Consider the following 20188-nt stretch of genomic DNA (forward strand, 5'->3'; position numbering starts at 1 on the left):
AAAAAAAAACAGGCGGCTGTAGGCTTGTCGATCCTTCGATGGCATCTGCACATTGATGGCTGGTTGCGGCGGACAGCAGAGCGCGCGATATGGACGCCAACAGGTTCGTTGCGCTTAGGTGTGTAGCTTAAAGCAGGGCATCGGACGGACCTGAGACGATATGCTCAGGGATAGCAGTGTCCAGTAAGAAGAGTAGAGAGGAGCCCCACGCATGAATTCATACCAAAGTCTAAATGTCAGAGCCAGGGCAACTACAGGGGAGCTACCTACGTGATAGGATTTCGGAAGGCTCCTGCGGGAGCGGGGAGATCTGCCGCAGAGGTCGGCTGCCTGCATGGTTTTCCGAGGTGCAGCTTCCGAAGTGCGGGTGAATTTAGGGCGTGGTTCTGGCCATGCATCAATAGTGCCACAGTGCTTGTACCATCCTTGATAACGAGGTGAATGGACAATGGCAAACGGATGTTCCCGCCCAGTGTGCGCTTCTCGGTGATTTCTGCACCGCGGCGGCCTTTCCGCTGACGAAGGCGTGCCGAACACCGAGCCCAGCCCTGCTGGAAAGGACCGAGAACTGATGAAGACGAAAGCAATTTCTCTATTGGGGGAAAGGAGGTGTGGGCTGAGGGTAACATTGTGAGCTGGCGCAAAGCATTAGCTCCAGACGGCGAAGTGGAGCATCTGTAGGTGCTTGCCGCGCAGCCCCACCGGGGATTTCGTCAAGTGGTTGCGAAAGCAAGGGAGCGTCTTCGTGTTGATTGTTAAAGGTGGATCGGCGGGTGGATCGACGAGGGCTCGCTATCCCCGAGGATTATTCCAGAACGGGGGCGAGAAGGTACGTACTACTACGTAGCAGCGGCAGCCGAGGTAGCCGGCGCCGTTAGACGAAGAAACAGTGCCGGCTTCCTGCAGGATTCGCGTCCCTTTTGCTTTTTTGTTTCCACGGTGCCTTGGACGACGTCATGCGCCACAACTGGCCGAGCAGAGCGTCTGCTGCGCGAAAGGCTTGTTACAACATTAAGCTTCGCCTGTGGCCAACAGCGATCGTCTTGATGCGGCGACGCCCCCACCCGCACCGCAGCGCCGACGAGCCGCGGCGGGAGCGACGCGCAAGTCACAGTATTGAGTATCAGAGCGGTCGGGAACAGTTCCGTTTGTCGCTTAAGGCGTCGTCCGCACAGGCGGCGGATCCCCTTGTTGCATTTGCTGGGTGCCAAAGTGGGGCTGTTGGCTGTGAATCCCTTGGTCCTTTCGGCGCGCGCGCAACGGAACCTGAAGCCGAGGATTTGCGGGTGCTGATGAGGGTGGATCATCCTGCTGGACGACACACCATGTGGCATAGTGGAGCCGAGAAGTTGCTGTGCAATTTGCGCGCCCCATCCGCCGACAATCTGGGCGTGTGAGGTGAGGACGACACTGCAAGGGCGGGATTGCAGTGGGTGCCCCTCTTTCTTGTTCCTCGTCCTCAGCCCTGCGTGCCTGCAGTAGTTCCGTCTCGAGCCCCGGAAAGCTTGGCCGGGCCATGGACCAGCACTACTGAATCGCAAAGTCCTCCGTCTCCTACCCCGCACCCAACGCTGTTGAAGGCCAATGTCGCCGGAGATGCCCTGTGCAATCATTCCCGGGCCCGGCAACCTGAAATGGTTAGGCGCAGGTGCTGAGGCGTTGTTCTGGACAAGGCGGGCGCGACGAGAGCTGGCAGCTGTCACGTTGCCTGGCAAGCATTCGGCGGTTTTCTGGTGATGGACAGCCCATGCGCCGGAATGCAAATACTGGCGAGGGCAGACAGAGACGGCTTGGCGTTTGGGGACGATAGAGGATGAGGATGGGCGCCGCTAATCCGCTGTGTGATGCGGTTGTCGAACGTAGCGCCCACTAGCGAAACGCTGCGCTGGGTGGCTGCACCAGTCGAGTCGGCGCCGTTTCGTCGCGGCCAGAGCATGCGAGTCAGGCGCGCGAGGCAAGCCTTTCGCGTCGCTGTGCTTGGTGTCTAAGCTGGTTGTCCCCGCTGGCGGCGTTTCCTCCCGCCGGGACTGCGCTCCCGCCCCGCTGGCGCACCCTTCTTGCGCCCGTCGCAACCAAGATTCCCGCCGCTGCTGGCGAGCTGGTAAGCTGGCGGTGCGGTGCGCCGTTGGTGTCGTGTCGTGCCCGCGCCGTCTGTCTCGCGGCTGCCTGCTGGACGCGGTTGTGCAGGAAGAAGAAGCAGGTACCCCTGCTGATCACCGGCGCAGCGCTCCATAACGGGCGGGCGCCGTATCGGCGCCTGCCTACCCCATGCTCTTGGGGGCGCAGATCGTGGCAGGTGCCTGGCCAGCCGCCAGCAACAACACTCTGCCCCGTCATTCGCCTGACACCATCCAACCCACGCTGCTGTTTACGTAGTCGTCTCCGCGGCCCCCCCTGCTGCGCCATCTGGACCGCGCCAGGCGACGTGCCGCCCTGGTTCCTGGTGCCATGCTCAGCCGCCACCACTCTCAGCGGAGCCTCCCGCCTCAGCCGACGGCCATGGGCATTCGAGATGGGAATCAAGAGACAACGGTGCTTCTGCGGTCGCCCCGTCACCTAGCCACAATCCTTCCGCTGCAGAGAGCATTTCGACAGCATGCACGCCCCGGAGCTGCACCGAGGGCGCCTCCAACACCCTGTCACCAGGGCACCGGGGCCCGCCCCAACCCACAAAAATAGTCCAATGGCAGCGGCCCGAATCCCACGCTGAACCGGCCAAGCGGGCATCATGGCCGTCGGAAAAGCTTATGGCGTGCGGCCTGTCCAGCATCCCCCGGTCCAACTTCCTCAGGCTGCCGGAAGGATGGCCAGTGGGGACGAGAGATGGCAGCCCGGGCTGGGCCAGTCTGCGTTAGCAGCCGCATCCGCGTCCTCTCCCTCCCGTTTGATCTGCCATAGCGCACTCCCTCAGCTGCCACCTTCTCTCGCCTCGTCCCCCACTGATCCGCCTGCTAATCACCACCCTGGTCCACCGAAAAAGACTGCCGAATTCCTCTCCCGCCCAAAGGCCGATCTTCCATCATCCGCTCGTCCCTGATCTTGACTCGCCTTGTGCCTCGAAACCCCTCCTCCCCGCCCTATAGTCCTCCTCGGATACCACTTCCTGTTCAGCCCCACGGACCCTCGTTCTTTCTCATATCAGCCCTCCTCCCTCCATTCCTTCTCTTGCTCTCTCATCTCGTCTGTCTCGACACAGTCGCTCCAGTGATCCATATCTCCCCCACGAGGCACTCTACGAAAACGGCTGCAAGGACCGGAGAAGAAGTGAAGGACTAATACTTCGCGACATGCGCTTGGGGGTTCAGAGCTGATCGACGTCTACGAATATACGACTTCCCGGCCTAAGCGAGCGATCCATACGTCGTCGTATAACCCTGGACACGCCGACAACCCGATCACACCAGGACAACGGAGAGAATCCTGAACACAGAAAAGGTCTCAAAGGAATTAAACTCCAGGACGAGAGCGAGGAACTCATTGATCCGCAATTTGGAATCCAAAAACATGCCGCAGTACTTTCCTTGGCCGTACAGCGTGGATCCGCTGCCGGACAACCTGCGGCGGGGGCTGTGGCCGGTTGGAATTTTCGCGCTGATGTCGACGGTGGCGACGCTGGGACTTCTTTGCTGGATCACGTACCGTCTGGTGTCGTGGCGCAGGCATTACCGCAGCTACGTTGGTTACAACCAGTACGTGTTGCTCATCTACAATCTACTGTTGGCCGACCTGCAGCAGTCCATCTCCTTCCTCATCAGCTTCCACTGGATCCACACCGATAGTATGCTGGCTCCAAGCCCTGCTTGCTTTGGTCAGGCCTGGCTCGTCCAGATTGGCGATATCTCCTCCGGCATGTTCGTCCTCGCCATCGCCCTGCACACCTTCTTCAGCATCGTCAAAGGCCGCCAGCTGCCCTTCAGAATTTTCTTAACCGGTACGATCGTCATCTGGGCGCTCGCCTTGCTGTTGACGGTGCTTGGTCCGGCACTGCATGGGAGTGACTATTTTACCGCGGCTGGTGCTTGGGTAGGTGACTCCTTTCTTTTCTTCAAAAAGCGATCATGGATCAAGATCAAAGGAGCAACGGTAAAAATGGGTCAGGTTTGCCGAAAACTCTGCCAGCTTACTCTGCACGAACATTGGAGCTTTGTGGCAGGCCAGGGCTGGGATATGAACCTTGAGCTAGGAAATGCTTCGACTCCCATCATTGCAACACGCTTAGCAATCTTACCAGAACGTAAAGGCTAACGTGCATCTCTTACCAGTGCTGGGCATCGGACAAGTACGAGACGGAGCGCCTCTGGCTGCACTACCTGTGGATCTTCATCATCGAATTCGGCACCGTCATCATCTACGCCCTCATCTTCATCTACCTGCGCAAGCAGCTCGTCAGCATCGCGAGCGCGCAACAGCACAGCACACAGTCCAAGGTCTCACAGGCGGCGCGTTACATGGTCTTGTACCCGCTCACGTACGTGCTGCTGACGCTGCCCCTGGCGGCGGGCCGCATGGCCACCATGACGGGCCAGAAACTGCCCATTGCCTACTACTGCGCCGCTGGTTCGATGATGACGTCGTGCGGCTGGGTCGATGCCGCCCTGTATGCGCTGACCCGCCGCGTGCTCGTCTCCAACGAGATTGAGCCGCACCAAGGTGGGGCTGGCAAGGCCGGCGCCTCTTCCTCTGGCGGGCGCACCGGCTATGGTGGCCACGGCAGCCAAACTGCCACGGGCTGGGACATCTCATCGTTTAGCGACCGCAAGGGCGGGATGGGCGCCGATCACACCGTCACCATCACCGGCGGTCTCGACGCCCGCGGCTCCAGCTTCATCGACATGGATGAACTCTCCAAGGGTGGCGTCCATGGCGCCACTGAGCGCGTCGGCCGCCCCAAGCACAAGGCCAGCAGCACACCATCCACACATGGCCTTACCCGTGCCCGCAGTAGCAGCACCTCGGCCCGCGAGTCCACCCCTCGTGGCAGCACCGACTCCATCCTCGCCGGGCTTGGTGGTGTGCGCGCCGAGACAAAGGTCGAGATCAGGGTCGAGCCCGCTGACGGCTTCATGCTGCCCGGTGAGGGTGGTAGCAATGGTAGTAGCGGCAACTCGACGCCCATCGGTAGAAGTGTCGATGTGGTGGGCAATTCAAACGCCATGAGGCCGAGGTCGGGTAGTCCATACTAAAGAATCAACGAACCACACAAAGGACAAAACGACACGAACACAACACCGAACAATATCTGGAATCGAAGCTTTTCCAAAAAATTTCCAACTGTTCTCCTGGATTTTTGTTTTTCCCCACCAATCAAATCATTGACGATGCGCATGTACGCTGGCCTGGAATGACTTGTATACTCCTTCTTTTCCTTTCTCTTTTTTTTTCTAGCATCTGAGATACCCTGGATACCGGACTGGGTACGGCCTTTTTGTTTTCACTCTCGTTGTTTCCTTGCTCTCTTCTCAATACAAATGCATGGGTGGCGAGGAGGATCAATATATGGAAAAGGTGGACACGACCTGGGAAGGCTATATTCTTTTTTTTCCCTCCTGTTTCTTTCTTTTCTTTTTACACATTCACATACCCCCTCGTCTTCTTTTGATCGATTCTTACATGGTAGATCGGCATGTAAGACATTAGCTACTATCTTAATCTCGACCAAATCAGCCAAGGAGATCATGTCAAAACGGCGGTGGATGAACATGTCTCTTACGCAAGGGGCTTTGTTAGGAAGCGCTCGGGATATGGAAGAATCTCCAACTTGTGAGACCACACAGCCTTTTCTCATACTTAATTTTAATCTCATTCCTCTCTCCTTTCCGTCTCCCTGACAGGTTGGCTGGCTCAGTCTTGTCAACTGGGTGTTTCTGTGGCTGAAGCAATGCATTCGAAGCAATGTTCGATTAGGATTGCTTCCAGGAATGGAGGACGGGTCGTTTGAATGATGGAAAGGTGAGGGATCTTGAGCATCGAAGAACCCACGAGGACAGATAGCTAAAGCAGTCGTTTGGGCATAGATGCGCAATATTTATGTGAACCGGAGCATTCGGACACAAGCTCCATCAACCCCAATTCTGCAAAGTTAGTGTTGTTTCAAGGCAATAAGTGCTTGGGGGGAGTAGGGTGTGGTGGCGCTGTCTTTTGTAGAAGACGAAGAGCATGCGTGACAAAGAGAAAGAGGCGACTAGTGGTGCCAAAGTCTAGAATCGTGGCTTACCTTATACTCGAACGGCGTCAACCGCCACGCGTAAGGTAGCAATGACATTGCTAGTACTGTAGGCGGAAAAATACCTCGGTGAGTACTTTACTTCGGCTATCTCCTTTGCGCCATCGGAGAGGGGCCGTATCTCAATGCAAAGTCGGCGGACTTGAATCCGTGGAAGCATCGTCTAAACCATACTCTGGGGGGGGTTTTTCCAAGTTCCGCCGCCGGTCGAAATCCATGCGGTATCGCACCATGAAGTTCGCTTAAGCTCTCGTCGGTCTCACCATCTCCGCCGTAAGAGCTCCAGCCTGAAGAGATAATAGTGGGTCAAGATTCATCGTCGCTAGGGTGGGGGGAGCATTAGAGTATGCCAAGAACGGCCGTGACTCGAGTGCCGACGGTCCCTGACGGTCATATGGCGAGCAGTGGGGAGACTGGGCATCAGTAGTAAGGAGGACCCTGATCAGAGGCGCTGCCTTATCAATCTCGGCAACGGCCTTGGGCTCGAGTCAGTGACCGGAGAATTTGTCAGGCGCCTGCGCGGCTGTGGCTGCACCATGTCAGCATTTTATGACTAGTCGGCAGCAGCAGTGCCTCGGGTCACGACCGCACAGAGCGAAAATACGATGGTGATCATGTCGTCAAGCAGGAAGCAGGCGCGGCAGATGAGCCGAGCACGACATGGTTTCGTCAGCAAGCAGAAAGGCACGCTATGGTATGAGGGAGAGAGAGAGAGAAAGGGCGGGCCCAGAACACGAGCGGCAGAGTTAGGGTTTGGCTGGCGGTAGCAGAGAGAGGAGTTGGCTCGAGTCTTGGAGATTTGCAAGTGAGAGATCATGACTGCCGCCCGGCACTTGGGCTTGGCTCGGCGGCAGCATAGATATTGTTTCGCCATCCATGTGCCGAGGCATCTCAGCAGATCATCATGCAGACCAGACTTGGGCAGCGACGACACCAGACCATTGCGAGTTGGCGGCGGCACCGTGCCGGGCCGCGCGGGCGCTGCTGCGTCGGCCAACGTTACGGGGTCTGTGTTACGAGGTGGAGGCAGCCCGGAGCTCGTGTGCGCAGGTGTGTGTGCTGTATGTTGGACATCCTGTCTGCTCTCTGACGTGTTGGTGTGCAGGCCCAAAGCTGGTCCTCGAGGGGAACATGACTCTGGCATGGGTGATGGTCGTGATGTACAAGTGGAGCAGCCTGGGGCGGGGGTGGATCGACGGCATGGGCGCTGGGGACATGCTCTGGAGGTGAAACAACAGACAAGCCGGCTGCGACGTAGCCTCAGCGCGGGCGCGGCGGGGCGGGGCGGTGCGGTGCACGAGCAGCAGGCAAAACATGGCAGGTCGGCGTGGCCAGGGGTCCGGTGCGAGGCGGAGAGGGCAGAGGCGGAGGCGAGTAGAGGCGGAGGCGGGCGAAGGGGCGAAGAAGCGAACAGGCGAAGAGGCGAGGCAGCGGCGGCGGAGCAGCGAGTCAGGCTCAACACCAGCCCCAAGCGACGGCTCTTCATCATCAGCTCGACGACCCCAGCTCCGACCCCAGTCTGCTTTCGGCCTCGCTCGTGGCCTCCATGATTCGAGACCCATGTCACTAGCCCCATCCATGTGCGCCCGCCGTTGCTACCCGCCAGCCTGGTTCCGCGCTGGGTGCACCCGAGCGCCCTTCACACGGCAACTCATCATCTCATCGTCAGTTGCCCAACGCGGACCCTTCCCTCGGCTCGCCTGCCTCCTCGCCGTGGCTTTCGAGCTTTACCCACCTTCCGCTTCTCGCATGGACGCAGCCGGCCAGTCCGGGCCCAATGCTTTCGCAAGCTTGACAAACCAACGCCCGCATCATGCGTCTGTTCTTAAGCGCACGCATCAACTCATGGCCAGAATTAAGCATCAGGATACCCCCGTAGCGCCGCCGCCACTAGCACGACTCGCCGTTATACCTCTGCCCTCCGCTGCCTCCGACCGCGGCTACATATGCCCGGCACGCCTCTCCCGTCCCGCCATGTTGAAATCCTCCCGCATGCATACCAGCCTCACTTGTTCTTCCCTCCGTCTTCCGCGCCACAATGGCCCATAATGTAGCTGATACGCCTTCAGAATCCGGCTCCCTCTCTCCTTTAACACATGTCATGACCAGGGGTCTCACAGCAGTAGTCGTCTTCAGTCTCATGTCACTTGTCTCTTCCTTTATTTTTCTTGTTGTCCTCGCCCGCACTCTTTTTTCCCGGTGGCAAAGAAAAGCCCACGGTGCTCAGAATCAGTTCCTTTTCCTCATCTTCAACCTTCTCCTTGCCGACTTCCAACAAGCAATCGCCTTCTTCATCAACATCGAGTGGCTTTTGCGGGATGCAATCGACGTCACTTCACCCTCTTGCTACGCCCAGGGCTGGTTCGTATCCGTCGGCGACCTTGCAAGCGGCTGGTGGGCCGTCGCCATCGGCCTTCACACTTTCGCCTGCATAGCTCTGTCCTACAAACTCGAACACCACACCTTCTACATCGTTTGCGCCACTATCTGGGCATTCGTCTTTCTTGCTGCCATCATTGGTGTCTCCAACCATCCCGTCGACCTTTACGTCCGTGCTGGTGCTTGGGTAAGTCCCCTCCCTCCTTGCCATCACTGCTCCAGCTCACCCCCAATTACAGTGCTGGATCAACATCAAATACCCCAAGCTACGCCTATGGGGCCACTACTTCTGGATCTTCGTCGCCGAGTTCGGCACCGTCTTCCTCTACAGCGCCCTCTTCTGGATCATCCGCCGGCGCATCCAGAGAAACCACTTCCGCTGCCCCGCCAAGACGGCCAAAGCCCAACGCGCCGCCTACATGATGGTCGTCTACCCGCTCGTCTACGTCGTCTGCACGCTCCCCCTCGCCACCGCCCGCCTCCAGAGCGTCGTCGGCGCCGAGACCAGCATGGAACACTTGGTCCTCGCCGGCGCCATGATCGCCTGCACCGGCTGGCTCGACGTCTCCGTCTTCTGCCTCACCCGCGACGTCCTCGTCTCCCCCGGCAGCAACGAGGACGATGGCGCCGCCGACAACGACGAGGAAGCCGCTCGCGCGCAGGCCGCCGAGGACGACCTCATCAACACCTTCCAGTCCTCCTTCCCCTTCTGGAAGAACCGCCAGCTCTTCGGCACCACCACCACCATCGAGGCCGGCGCCGGCGCCGGCCCCGGCTTCCGCGGCTCCATCCTCATCCACAACGGCGGGAGCGACCACGTACTGGTGCGGCAGGACAGCACGGAGCTGCTCAACCCGCCCCGGCTGGCGCCGCGCGCCGTGCTCGCGGTGAAGACGGAGACGACCGTCATCGTGCGGAGCGACCCGATGGAGCTGGACGACATCGCCGGCATCACGTACGCTCGCGGCCGCATGATGCCCGACGGCGCCGACTCGTGCGAGAAGGAGAGGGAGGACAGTTTGAGTTCTGCTTCCAAGTGGAGCGGGAATAACCGGACGCGCGACGACTCTCCTTGAGTATGAGGTTTTTTTTATTTTTTTTTAGTCGTGGTTGTGGATGAATGGTCATGCTGTTGTTGCATTGTTTTTTTGCTTGCCTGTACGCATTGGGCCTGGCGTTCCGATAGATATCCCTTATGTGTGTGCGCAAAAGTTGGGAAGATACCATTAGAGGATGAAGTTTTGGTGGATGATTTGCTTGGCTCGATAACAGGGATCCAGAAGTGAAGCTGGTCTTCGATCGTAGATTTCCGTCTCATGATGAGGTTGTACCATATTACGTGGGTGGTGGACTTCTCCTATGTCGTAACGTGTCTACAGTTTTGACGCTCGCACTCACGCTTAGATGTTGACTTGGACCCCTTAGTGAAAACATGGCGTCCCTTGCAGGACACACGAGGATCGGAGCTTCTTGCAATTCAATGTGATGTCGCCTACACAGCAGAATGCAAAATTTCGAAGCCGGCACCATTGCACCCAACTTACGTGGGCAGTCAAATGGAACGACTGGATGCATTGGTACGGCCACACAATTCACGATTAAGCAGGGCCGGCCATCAGAGAATGGAATGAAGTAACATCATTCGATATACCACTGACATATTCTGAGCCCTCGTCGAGCGAAGACGTTGATGGAGATATCATCCCTAAATTATCCAGCCATCGAACCCCTCATCGAGTTCGACGTGGAGAACTCTGAGTGCAGTAAGAAACGTTCGCCCTCCTCTCCAGCCTTGACCATGGAGGTTTTCTCGAGACGGCTTTCCACTGCACCCTCGTCCTCGTCGTCGACGATCACAACGGAATCGATGGGGTGGTAAGGGGCCAGCAAATTGAAAGAGGTTGTTGGGACGTGACTGCAAAGCGGAAAACTCAAGACACTCGTGCCCGTATAGGTGACGCCAACCCTCCATAAGTATTAGTAAGGATGTAGTTGATGTCCGGATTCAAACGCCAATTGCCTGAGTCCAAGTTCCGCATTTGCATCTGGATAAATGCTTCTCACCCCATCCGGAATCTGCTACGACTCTACGGCACGGAGCGTCACGAAACATAGCAGCGGACGACCACAAAAGGATTGACTGATCCTGACGTAACCGTAGAGAGAGCTATACTCACCTTGTACGGGTATAAAGGATGTTCTTGTGGATGTGTGCTCCTGGACATCCGACGTGACCTCGTATCCGATGTCAGGGACAACGATAAGCAGAATGAGCTTTGGAAAGTGATGTTCTCATCTGATCCAGCCAATGCCACGATAAGCGGTAAACACAAGTGAAGATCCGGAAGCCCGGGAAGGAAGGTAGTAGGGAGCAAATATACCGACATGGGTTTCAGCTACTCAGCCGGGAACGCTTTGCCCCTTATCATACGGGTCATTCATGCCCAGAGGACAGCTCCAACTCAATTAGAGTCTTCACGATGGAGATCATAGTACTTTGGTCCAATCATCATAACAATCGCTTCTGAATTTATCCTTGACAAGCGCACTACATCCAATCTACCAGATGGATGTGATGATAGCCAGTCGACCGAACGACTGACTGCTTGCCTCGTCTATGATATCTCGTGGTATTCAAAAGATGCCCATACTGCAGTTATACCGATTTCCTTTTCGTTTCGCGCCCAAAAGAAACACAGAACACATAACATATCCCGTTATACCAAAAACCCCTGTACTCGCTTCTTAAGACTTTACAACTGGTCCAGGAGACCCTCAGCCTCGAGCAGAAGGACGATCTGGTGGACGATGGTCCTGACGTTCGACTTGGACAGGTCGACGACCAGGTCGGCCTTGGGGGGAGCCTCGTACGGGTCATCGACACCGGTGAAGCCCTTGATCTCGCCACGGCGCGCCTTGGCGTAGACACCCTTCTTGTCCGTGGCCTCGCAGTACTCGAGCGGGGTGGCGACGTGGACAAGGAAGAACGAGCCGTACTTCTCGACGATCTCGCGGGCGGCCTTGCGGCTCTCCTCGAAGGGCGCGATGGGCGCGGCGATGACGGCGGCGCCGGCGCGGGTGAGCTCCGACGCGACGAAACCGATGCGGTGGATGTTGAGGTCGCGGTCCGCCTTGGTGAAGCCAAGCTCCGACGACAGCTCGTGGCGGACAGTCTCGCCGAGCAGCAGCGAGACACTGCGGCCACCCTGCTGGTTGAGGGTGACGTTGAGGGCACGCGCAACGGCGTCCTTGCCAGAGTTCTGGTATCCGGTAAGGAAGATGGTGAAGCCCTGCTTGTTGCGGGGAGGGTGCGACTCGCGGAGGACCTTGACGACCTCGGGGTACGAGAACCACTCGGGGATGTGGGCACCGGTGCGCAGACGCTTGCGGAGTTCTAGAGCCGTTAGCAGCTGCATTCGAGTCCACATCGAGGCGTGACTTACCAGTGCCGGAGATGTCGAGAGTCTTGACGCCAGCATCGACCTCGTCCTTGGGCTTGTACTCATCGGCGTCGGGAAGGTAAGTCATCATCTGGAAGGGAACCATCTCGATACCGAGCTCGTCCTTGTACTTGGAAACAGCCTCCTGGGCATCGTACGGGCCGTAGAAATCGACGCCCTTGGAGTTCTTGCCAGGACCAGCGTGGTCACGGCCGACGATGAAGTGGGTAGCACCGTGGTTCTTGCGGATGATGGCGTGCCAGACAGCCTCACGGGGACCGGCCATACGCATGGCCAGGGGCAGAAGACCCAGGACAGCCATTCCGTTGGGGTAACGGGGCAGGAGAGCCTGGTAGACACGGACACGGGTGAAGTGGTCAATGTCACCGGGCTTGGTGAGACCAACGACGGGGTGAATGAGGACGTTGGCCTGGCGCTGGCGGGCAGCGCGGACCGTCAGCTCACGGTGAGCGCGGTGCATGGGGTTGCGGGTCTGGAAAGCGACGACCTTGGACCAGCCAAGCTTGTCGAAGTGGAGACGGATCTCAGCGGGGGAGTCTGCGGAAAATTAGCAACTGAAGCTGCAGAGGGCGCCGAAGCAACATACAGCGCAGGCCGACGAAGTCGTAGTGCATCAGACGGTCAATGGCCTCGAGCTTGCCACCAACGTAGAACTCCTGAGCAGTGTTGTACAGGTACTTGATGGCGGGGTGAGCAATGTCACCGTCCTTGTCGAAGACCTGGCGGGCCTCCCTCTCCCTAGACGGTATCAGTCCATTTGTCCTCCTCAGCGCAAGACTGCGGGGTGCTCACTTGTCCGGCCTGTAGACATCCTCGACGGTCAGGATGGCGAGGTTGCGGTCGTCGCGGAGGTCGCGGAGGACGATGCGAGCGCCGGGCTTGACGCCGACCTCGTCAATGGTCTGCTGGTTGACATCGAGGGTGATGGGCATGGAGAAGACATTGCCGTCGGCAAGACGCTCGGTCTCAACAACACTGCGGAACTCAGTCAGCGCGCGGACGGCGGGGCTCGAGGGCGGGCCAAACTCACCCAGTGTAGTCCTTCTCGTTCATGAAACCTGTACATGGGCGTGAGCATGCGGGCCGGGGGCGACATCGGCGGCGGAGGTGCCGCGGCGACGCAAAAAGTTTTGGCGGGGCACTACTGACCCTCCAGCGGCGAGAATCCACCGTTCAGGATGAGCTCGAGATCGCACAGCTGTCTCTCGGACAGGACAATGGCGGGAAGCCTGTCGGCCTCCTCGGAGAGCTCCTTGCGACGGGGGGCATCGCGGGCAATAAGGTCCTTGAGGACACCACCTGCAGAAAGTCAGTCGCGGGCGGTCGACGACAGCGGCGGGCGGGCGTACCGTGGGGAGGGTTGGCCATATTTCGTGACTGATGTGAAGAGGAGGAGAGTGAGGGAACGAGAGAAGTCTGAGCAGCAGCAGCGGCGAGCGAAGACATGCTGGCGGCGGGCACTCGGCGGATATATATGGGGCTCTGGAGGCGTGGTGGCCGTTTCGGGTGTGGACTTGTGGCCTGGCGGGCAGGGATTGCGAAATTCAGCAGGCACGGTAGTACGTAGAGCTAATGACAATCACACCCAGCCTGCCGCGTCAACAGCGTTGGCCGATGCACTCCCGCGCGACACGCCCGGCCAGTTGCGGCGCGCCCGCACGCGCTGGCGCGGGCAAGGTGTTGCGACGGGAGCAGATTGCGGGCTGCCGCGTCTCAGCCTCCGCATAACCGTAATGGGCGATTACGTCGCCGGCCGCGATGCCTCCACCTCCTGGTCCGCGTCCGCGCGTGTTGCTGTCGCACCCGCAAGCCTTGCTGTCGCCAACTGCCGCGCCATTGACAAGGCCCTTGGCCGCCGTCACGTCATGACCAAGAAACGCCTTTTTGCGGCCACCTGGCACCGGACCTTTTCTGTGTGGCCGCCCCTCCGCCGCCCCTCCGTCGGCTGAAGGTTGCTCCACGCAACCACCGGGGCGTGCGCGATTTACAGCGGAGAGGGGGCCGTGGCCCGTGGCGGGAGGCCCGGCTGGGACGCTGGAATTAAAGGTTGCTTGTTTCTCCAAAACGCCAAGCGGCCACGCTGATCAACGTCCATGCGAAACCCGGCCGTTGGCCGCCTCGATTGTTTGCCTGCTACGCAGCTGTCGGCTGCCTTTTTGTCTACCTGCTTCCCCCCTTTGCGTGTTCAATCTGTCCTTTTTCAAGCAACCAATCAACCCGCGAAATCCAATTGATATCTCCGCCCTGCAATTCAAAACGCCGTCCCAGACTGGGGCATCATGCTCATCCGAATGCTAAAACCAACGCCGATGCTAATATGCTGCAAAAGAAAGAAGAAGGTGCCGAGCCGGATCGCCACGGGGAGCATCATGCCGCCCCCACATGCGCCGACTCCAGCGCCTTACTTAACGCCTCCTCCTGCTTCTTCCGCTCCTGCCGCTCCTGCTCGGCCAGGAACTGCGCGTAGCGCGACTTCTTGTTGTGGATGCCGCACTCCGACTTCTCGCGGCCCTTCCACCGGCCCGCGCGCTCGTCCTCGCCCTGGGCCACGGGCTGCGTCGAGTGCCAGTCGCCCACACTCTTGTAGCCGCGGTCGAGCAGCTCGTTGTACGGCACCTTGTACTTTTCGACGTAGCTCTTGACGTCGCCGAAGCTCCAGTTGGCCATGGGGTTGATCTTGATCAGGCCATCCTCGGCCACCTCGATGATGTCCAGGTCGCCGCGCTTGCCGCCCTGGCTGCGCCTGCGGCCGGTGAGGACGGCCTTGACCTGGAGCTCGGCGTAGGCGCGCTGGGCGGGCTCGACCTTGGCGACGAAGTCGTAGAGCTCCTCGTTGGTCTCCCACAGCTTGTCGCCGTGCTTGGCGGCGAAGTCGTTGGGCGTCTCGCAGCCGGCGGGCTTGTAGACGTGCAGGTTGAAGTGGTTGTACCGCTTCTTGACGCGGTCGACGAGATCGAGCGTCTCCTGGAAGTGGTACAGAGTGTCGAGGAAGATGAGGTCGACGTTGGTCTTGGTGGGGTTGGGCAGGCGCGAAAGCATGTCAAGGGTCACGAGACCGGTCAGACCAAAGGCCGTGGTCTGATAGAGCGACGGCAGCGTGATCAAGCACCACCTCAGGATTTCTGCATCCCCTTTGTTAGTGAGGCGCGCGGCGAGGCGGGGCAACAATGAGACGCACCCTCGGGCTCAAGCTTGGCTAATTGCTGGTTGATGAACTTGAGGTGCTGCTTGCTGAAGAAGATGTCGGGCAGGGAAGCCTCGCTCGAGCATCCGCTGGCATAGCCCGACTCGACCTCCCTGGGAGACTGGCAGTCGAAGTTGGACTCGGACATGGTGGGGTCTCGCGTAGATGGCGCAGGGGCTCTGTAGTGGCTGACGAAAGCTTTGTGGCGCGCTCTCAAGCAATTCCGCGAGGTGACTTGCGACAGAAGAGTTGTTGATGAAGAGAGGTGCGACAGCGGAGGGAGACGAGTTAACACGGCGTGTCCGAGAGTCACATCGGGCATATAACGCCGGCAGGCGCCAGCGGCTCCATCTTTGAAATCACAGACCTGAAGGCATCATAAGTTTTCTTGATCACGCAATTTTAGCGTGCCTAAACGGGACGGGGTACGCCCGCTCGCACCGCCGCACGGCCAACCACGGCCTCGCGTTACAGCCTCGCCGCGCTGAATCATCGAAACCTGCTGAGCAATCGAGGCGGCTGCTCCGAGGCGTAAGGTACCTGGCGATGATGCAGCCATTTCGTCGCCCGTCGTCAGGCTTCCGCCAGCACCTGCGTTGGCGTCTTTTGCGCATGGCCGACGATCGCGACGGGCATTGCGATGCGGCTACTAGCTGGCCGGCGTCGTCTCACGTGCATCTCGCCCTTTTCCTCAGCCCTACACCCGCGGCGAAGGCGCGTTGGATCCGGGGAATCTGGGCTCGGGCTCGCCCGGAAGGCAAAGACGTGGCCGGCCGCCGAGCTCCTTGCGTGCTAATTTGTCAGAATAGCGCGGATGGCGAGCAGCTCGGAGGCGGAAGTGGGGTTTTCCATCCGACGCAGTCGCGCAGCCGGGCGAAGGGCCTGTGTGCCGCCGTGTGCCGCTGACAATGGCCTCGCGCCCTGTGCCCTGGCGCTTTGTGCGGCGGCGCTTGATTAACAATCGCTGCTGACCGGTGCCGGTGTGACGGCTCCTCTTTGTGATGAGGGTCGCCCTCGTCCGCCGCCGTCCGGAGCAGGAGCGGTGGATCTCCGCCCGTGGCCCCCTACGGCGGACCGAGCCGGCCAATGATGTAGCTTTGCCGTTTCCGTCCATCGCCCATGGCATCATCACACATCTTTCTGTCGCGACCGCCCACGGAATCTCCTCCAACCTAAAATCGACCTCGCCGCTCCATCTGGGGCTGCCGCCTCTGCTCCAGCTCTCCGCATTTCCCCAGAACCGGGGGCGGGTCTTTCTCAACCTGGCTACTGAAGCGAAAGCCATGGCCACGGCACAGCTGTTCTTCAGCCTTGTGGCTTATGCAATGTTACGTGGGCCGGACATACCGCGGATTTAGGATAACTTGTATGAATACGGCACCCCTATCGGTACCAATGCTGCACTAGCTCTGCTGCCTCTCGATCCGTAGGGCGAGAGAAAAAAAAAATCTCTCCGTGCCCCCACGGCCCTACCGCGGCCAGCCCATATCCCACTGACCGACAATTCCCTCGCCTTGGATTCGTCAAGCGCCGAAATCGGCAGCAAGCAGGTGCCGATATTGCCGATGATAACACAGACATGCTGCTTCAACGGCTCACGTGTAGGTATTATTCACTGTGGCTGTCTGCTTTGACTGTCCATGCATATTGACTACCTAGCCTGCTTCTACGTTCGGCTATCCGCTTCAACTGCCCATCCATATTGACCATTCACTCATTGGCTTTCTCCTCTGGAGCATCCTTCGTCGCATCGAAGATCTCCGCATCCTCCAAACCCTCAGGAAGAAATTCGGGGACCTGCATCTGCGGATTGCGGTAGTCGGCAGTGTTGGCAACACCGTCGAACCAGTCAAGGATGTCGCGCTGGTTAGTAGGGAAGATGATCTCGCCAAAGACCCGCTCGCCGGAGGACTGGATCGGATAGTAGTGGTAGCCCCAGTCCGAACTGTGCTGAGGCAAGTCACTGGAGCCAGGCGGTGGGACAGCAAGCGGCACGCCCAATGCTTCAGCAGATGGGACAAGTGCGCGACCACGGTCACGGAGGAACCTGACGAATCCCTGGTCCTCGAACACTTCGTGAACGGGTGTCGGATCTGTCAGGGCAATGGCCTCGACGCGGCCCTGGTACTTTGGCCACTCTTTACTGAGGGTTTTCAATATAGCATCTCCGCCATTTCCAATGCCAATCATGTAGATCTTGGCATCAGGCGCCACCCAGTCCGAGCTGTTGAGGATCGTGTCAAAGGTCGACTTGACATGTTCATCGACCGTCCTGTGGCCTTCTGCTCTGTTCTGGACAGGATCGATCCTGGGAACAGGATGGATGGCTGACGGACGCGGCTGCGAATCCCAAGACTGCTTCGTTACAGCTTTGTCGAGCCGGTAAGAGTAGAGGAGCTGGCCTGGGTTCAGCACGACCAAACCGGGCGCCTGCCAGTTCTCCGGAACTTTGAATGGGACGTCTTCGGTGCTCGTCACGGGCGTCTTGCTTGCTATCGGGGATTCCGGACCAATGTTTGCGCCGGGCTTAGAGATAAGGCTCTCTTTCAGGTCGTGCTTCTCGTTCTCCGCGGTTTCCTGTGCAGGGTGTGTAGGAACCTCACCAGGCTCAAGGCCCGAGTCGTGCGGACCGGGATTGGAGATCGGGCTCTCATCCGGACCACTCTCGTCTTTCTCTGCACAGTGCGCGCGGACTTTGACAGACGCAATGTCTGAGTTGTGCAGCGCTTTGGCAAGAGATACCACCGAGCCTGCCTCTAGGCCACGTTCCTTGCTAACGATGCGGTATGCCCAGAGACCAAGGTCCTGGAAATCATCGTTGACAACCACAGTGACCTTCTTCAGCTTTCTCAATTCTTCTTTTTCCGTGACGAGAATGGGGACGTTGGCTTGGCCATGCGGCTTCTCGGTAGCTAGGTGAGGCAAGTAGATGGGCGGAATTCCTAGAGCCGTCATGCGGTGAATGATCTCCTCGTTGATGCAGGCGTGCATGGACTCGCGAAAGGCCTCGTTGACGCGGTCGTTGTTGGAGATCCAGAAGTTGTAGTAGTTGTGAGGCGGCCTGATGGTTCTGATCTCAGATTGTTTGTCGATGAAGTACCTGCAAACTGTCAGACAGAGCCTCACTTGGATGAATTTATTGCACATACCCAAGCTGTGAGAGGTTCCGCGGGTATGACGGATCCTCAGGAATTCCCGCCTGACTGAGCTTGAACATCGCGGCGCCAACCAATGATGAGTGAGTAGCAAGCCGATCGGACCAGCTCCTGTGGATGGGAGTTGTTGTTGGGTAGTGGAGGGCGAGCGAGGCGGACGGGTGATTTATGATGAGGTCGTTGAATTGTCAAAAACGACAGGCACCTGCCGGGTCAAACATAAAAAAAGACAGGGAAGGCACGAGACCGACCACCTGCACAGCAGTACTGTGGGTGCGGATAGAAATTGACCTACGGCAATCCTTTGTGAAGGCAGTCGAAGCACATATCCCGACGTAGATGCAGGTTCACCCAGCCTTCCTTTATGAGGAGGTGAAGCAGATACCAGGTTGTAGATGCGGATACCAAGACCATACAAATGCATCCACATAGTATTCCACTGTGCATGTCGGTGGGCCAGTTTCTTTCTGCAGCCTGTGGTTGCGTTGAGAAGTGGTTTTCAAGGCGGCGGTGTTTGTCGAACTAGACACGCATATGCAGTTTGACATGGCCAGGCATAGCCACGTGCCGAGCCACTATCACAGTGGGCGACGAAAGAAATCGACCCGTCTACATCCAGTTCACATGGGTAATGGAGGAATCCTACAGCCAGATGCATTTGTACAGCCGGACATCTGCTTCGGCTACTGATTGAAAAAAAGGTCCCAAACGCCACCCGATGCCCTGTGAATGTTCGCGATGTTGTACGACCACCTTCTGCTGGTCGGCGCCGTTTACCAGCTAGCCTTCTTGACACCGGGGATGCTGCCCGCCAGAGCATTGATACGGAATTGGTACTACGAGGCATCGACGTCAGCAGCGGAAACAGAGCGCACGGCGTACGGCCCCAATGGTCCGGGGAAGACTTACTCTACCCATCCTGAAGTCGCTCATGATACCTCTTCCCCTGCCGCCCATGATACATCTGTTCTTGAACTGGGTGGAGCGGGTGTAGGCGTGCATCTGGGAAAGCTCAAGCTGGGCCTGGGCGCGGACACGGGCGGGGAGGGTGGTGTTGCGGATCATGTAGCGCAGCGCTTGCCTGAGCGGCGCGAGCTCTGTTAGCATTGCTAGCGGGCGCAATGAGGTGGGCGGTGCAAGGCGGGCGGGCTCTGCTCACCTCTCGGGCTCAAACTCGGCGAAGACCTTGCGCTTGGTGTGGTCGCGAATGTTGCGGATGTTGATGAAGGCGCCCAGATCGAGGCGGGCGGCTCGGAACTGCGACATGGCGGCGGCGGGCGGCGGGCGGCGGGCGGCGGGCGATGGCAGCAAGTGCGGATGGCGTGGGATGCTCTGTCGGTGGTGTTGGCGGCGGCCGGGAAAGTTGGTGATTGGCGCGTGCGGCACCGGAGATGATCCGCGACTTGGGCGACGCCGCGGCCTGGAGGGCACGTCGCTGCAATCAACGCGACCTCCTTCTCCGTGAGTCATCCAGCTGGCTGCAGCTTTGCAAAAACAGGCGCTCATGGATTCCTCAGCCATCCACCGTCGCCTGCGCCCGTCTGCAATGCGCTGTTCAGCCGACAGAATCCTCTGCGAGCGCTGACCCGCGCGCCCTTCTCGCATATATCGTTGCCGCTGGACGCCGTCGTCCTCATTTCGAGCACCGCCTGGTCCTTGCAGCTGATCTCCGTCCGTGTGCCATCATATTGCTTCAGCTTCGTCTTTGGCCCTCTGCTTGCCAGGGCCCCTTCACCTCCCCCTTTCGGCCACAGCCGAGAAATAACCCCGACGAATGCGCTTCGAA

At 58.7% G+C, this 20188-nt stretch overlaps 6 protein-coding genes across 6 annotated transcripts; 2 read left to right on the forward strand and 4 right to left on the reverse strand.

Annotated features, from left to right (window-relative positions):
- Positions 1-3504: 3504 nt before the first annotated feature.
- Positions 3505-5183, forward strand: BKCO1_700057 (uncharacterized protein; the record flags this gene model as incomplete). The annotated part of the gene is made up of 2 exons (XM_020278715.1): positions 3505-4023; positions 4263-5183. 2 exons carry the CDS (start codon positions 3505-3507, stop codon positions 5181-5183), a joined length of 1440 nt encoding a protein of 479 aa, XP_020133583.1.
- A 3078-nt stretch (positions 5184-8261) lies between these two features.
- On the forward strand, positions 8262-9678 carry BKCO1_700058 (uncharacterized protein; the record flags this gene model as incomplete). Its single annotated transcript, XM_020278716.1, has 2 exons — positions 8262-8789; positions 8842-9678. The coding sequence occupies 2 exons, from the start codon at positions 8262-8264 to the stop codon at positions 9676-9678; spliced, it is 1365 nt and encodes a 454-aa protein (XP_020133575.1).
- Positions 9679-11355: 1677 nt separating this feature from the next.
- Positions 11356-13509, reverse strand: BKCO1_700059 (sulfate adenylyltransferase; the record flags this gene model as incomplete). Its single annotated transcript, XM_020278717.1, has 7 exons — positions 11356-11996; positions 12046-12600; positions 12650-12801; positions 12856-13038; positions 13094-13121; positions 13213-13362; positions 13413-13509. The coding sequence occupies 7 exons, from the start codon at positions 13507-13509 to the stop codon at positions 11356-11358; spliced, it is 1806 nt and encodes a 601-aa protein (XP_020133576.1).
- A 921-nt stretch (positions 13510-14430) lies between these two features.
- Positions 14431-15569, reverse strand: BKCO1_700060 (phosphoadenosine phosphosulfate reductase; the record flags this gene model as incomplete). Its single annotated transcript, XM_020278719.1, has 2 exons — positions 14431-15185; positions 15242-15569. 2 exons carry the CDS (start codon positions 15567-15569, stop codon positions 14431-14433), a joined length of 1083 nt encoding a protein of 360 aa, XP_020133479.1.
- A 1388-nt stretch (positions 15570-16957) lies between these two features.
- On the reverse strand, positions 16958-18464 carry BKCO1_700061 (ribosomal protein s14; the record flags this gene model as incomplete). Its single annotated transcript, XM_020278720.1, has 2 exons — positions 16958-18347; positions 18397-18464. The coding sequence occupies 2 exons, from the start codon at positions 18462-18464 to the stop codon at positions 16958-16960; spliced, it is 1458 nt and encodes a 485-aa protein (XP_020133478.1).
- A 711-nt stretch (positions 18465-19175) lies between these two features.
- BKCO1_700062 (mitochondrial 37s ribosomal protein mrp2) lies at positions 19176-19668 on the reverse strand (the record flags this gene model as incomplete). Its single annotated transcript, XM_020278721.1, has 3 exons — positions 19176-19238; positions 19312-19483; positions 19562-19668. The coding sequence occupies 3 exons, from the start codon at positions 19666-19668 to the stop codon at positions 19176-19178; spliced, it is 342 nt and encodes a 113-aa protein (XP_020133481.1).
- Between the last annotated feature and the right edge of the window lie 520 nt (positions 19669-20188).

This window comes from Diplodia corticola (genome assembly GCF_001883845.1).
Source record: "Diplodia corticola strain CBS 112549 chromosome Unknown scaffold7, whole genome shotgun sequence".
In the NCBI taxonomy this organism is placed as follows: Eukaryota; Fungi; Ascomycota; class Dothideomycetes; order Botryosphaeriales; family Botryosphaeriaceae; genus Diplodia; species Diplodia corticola.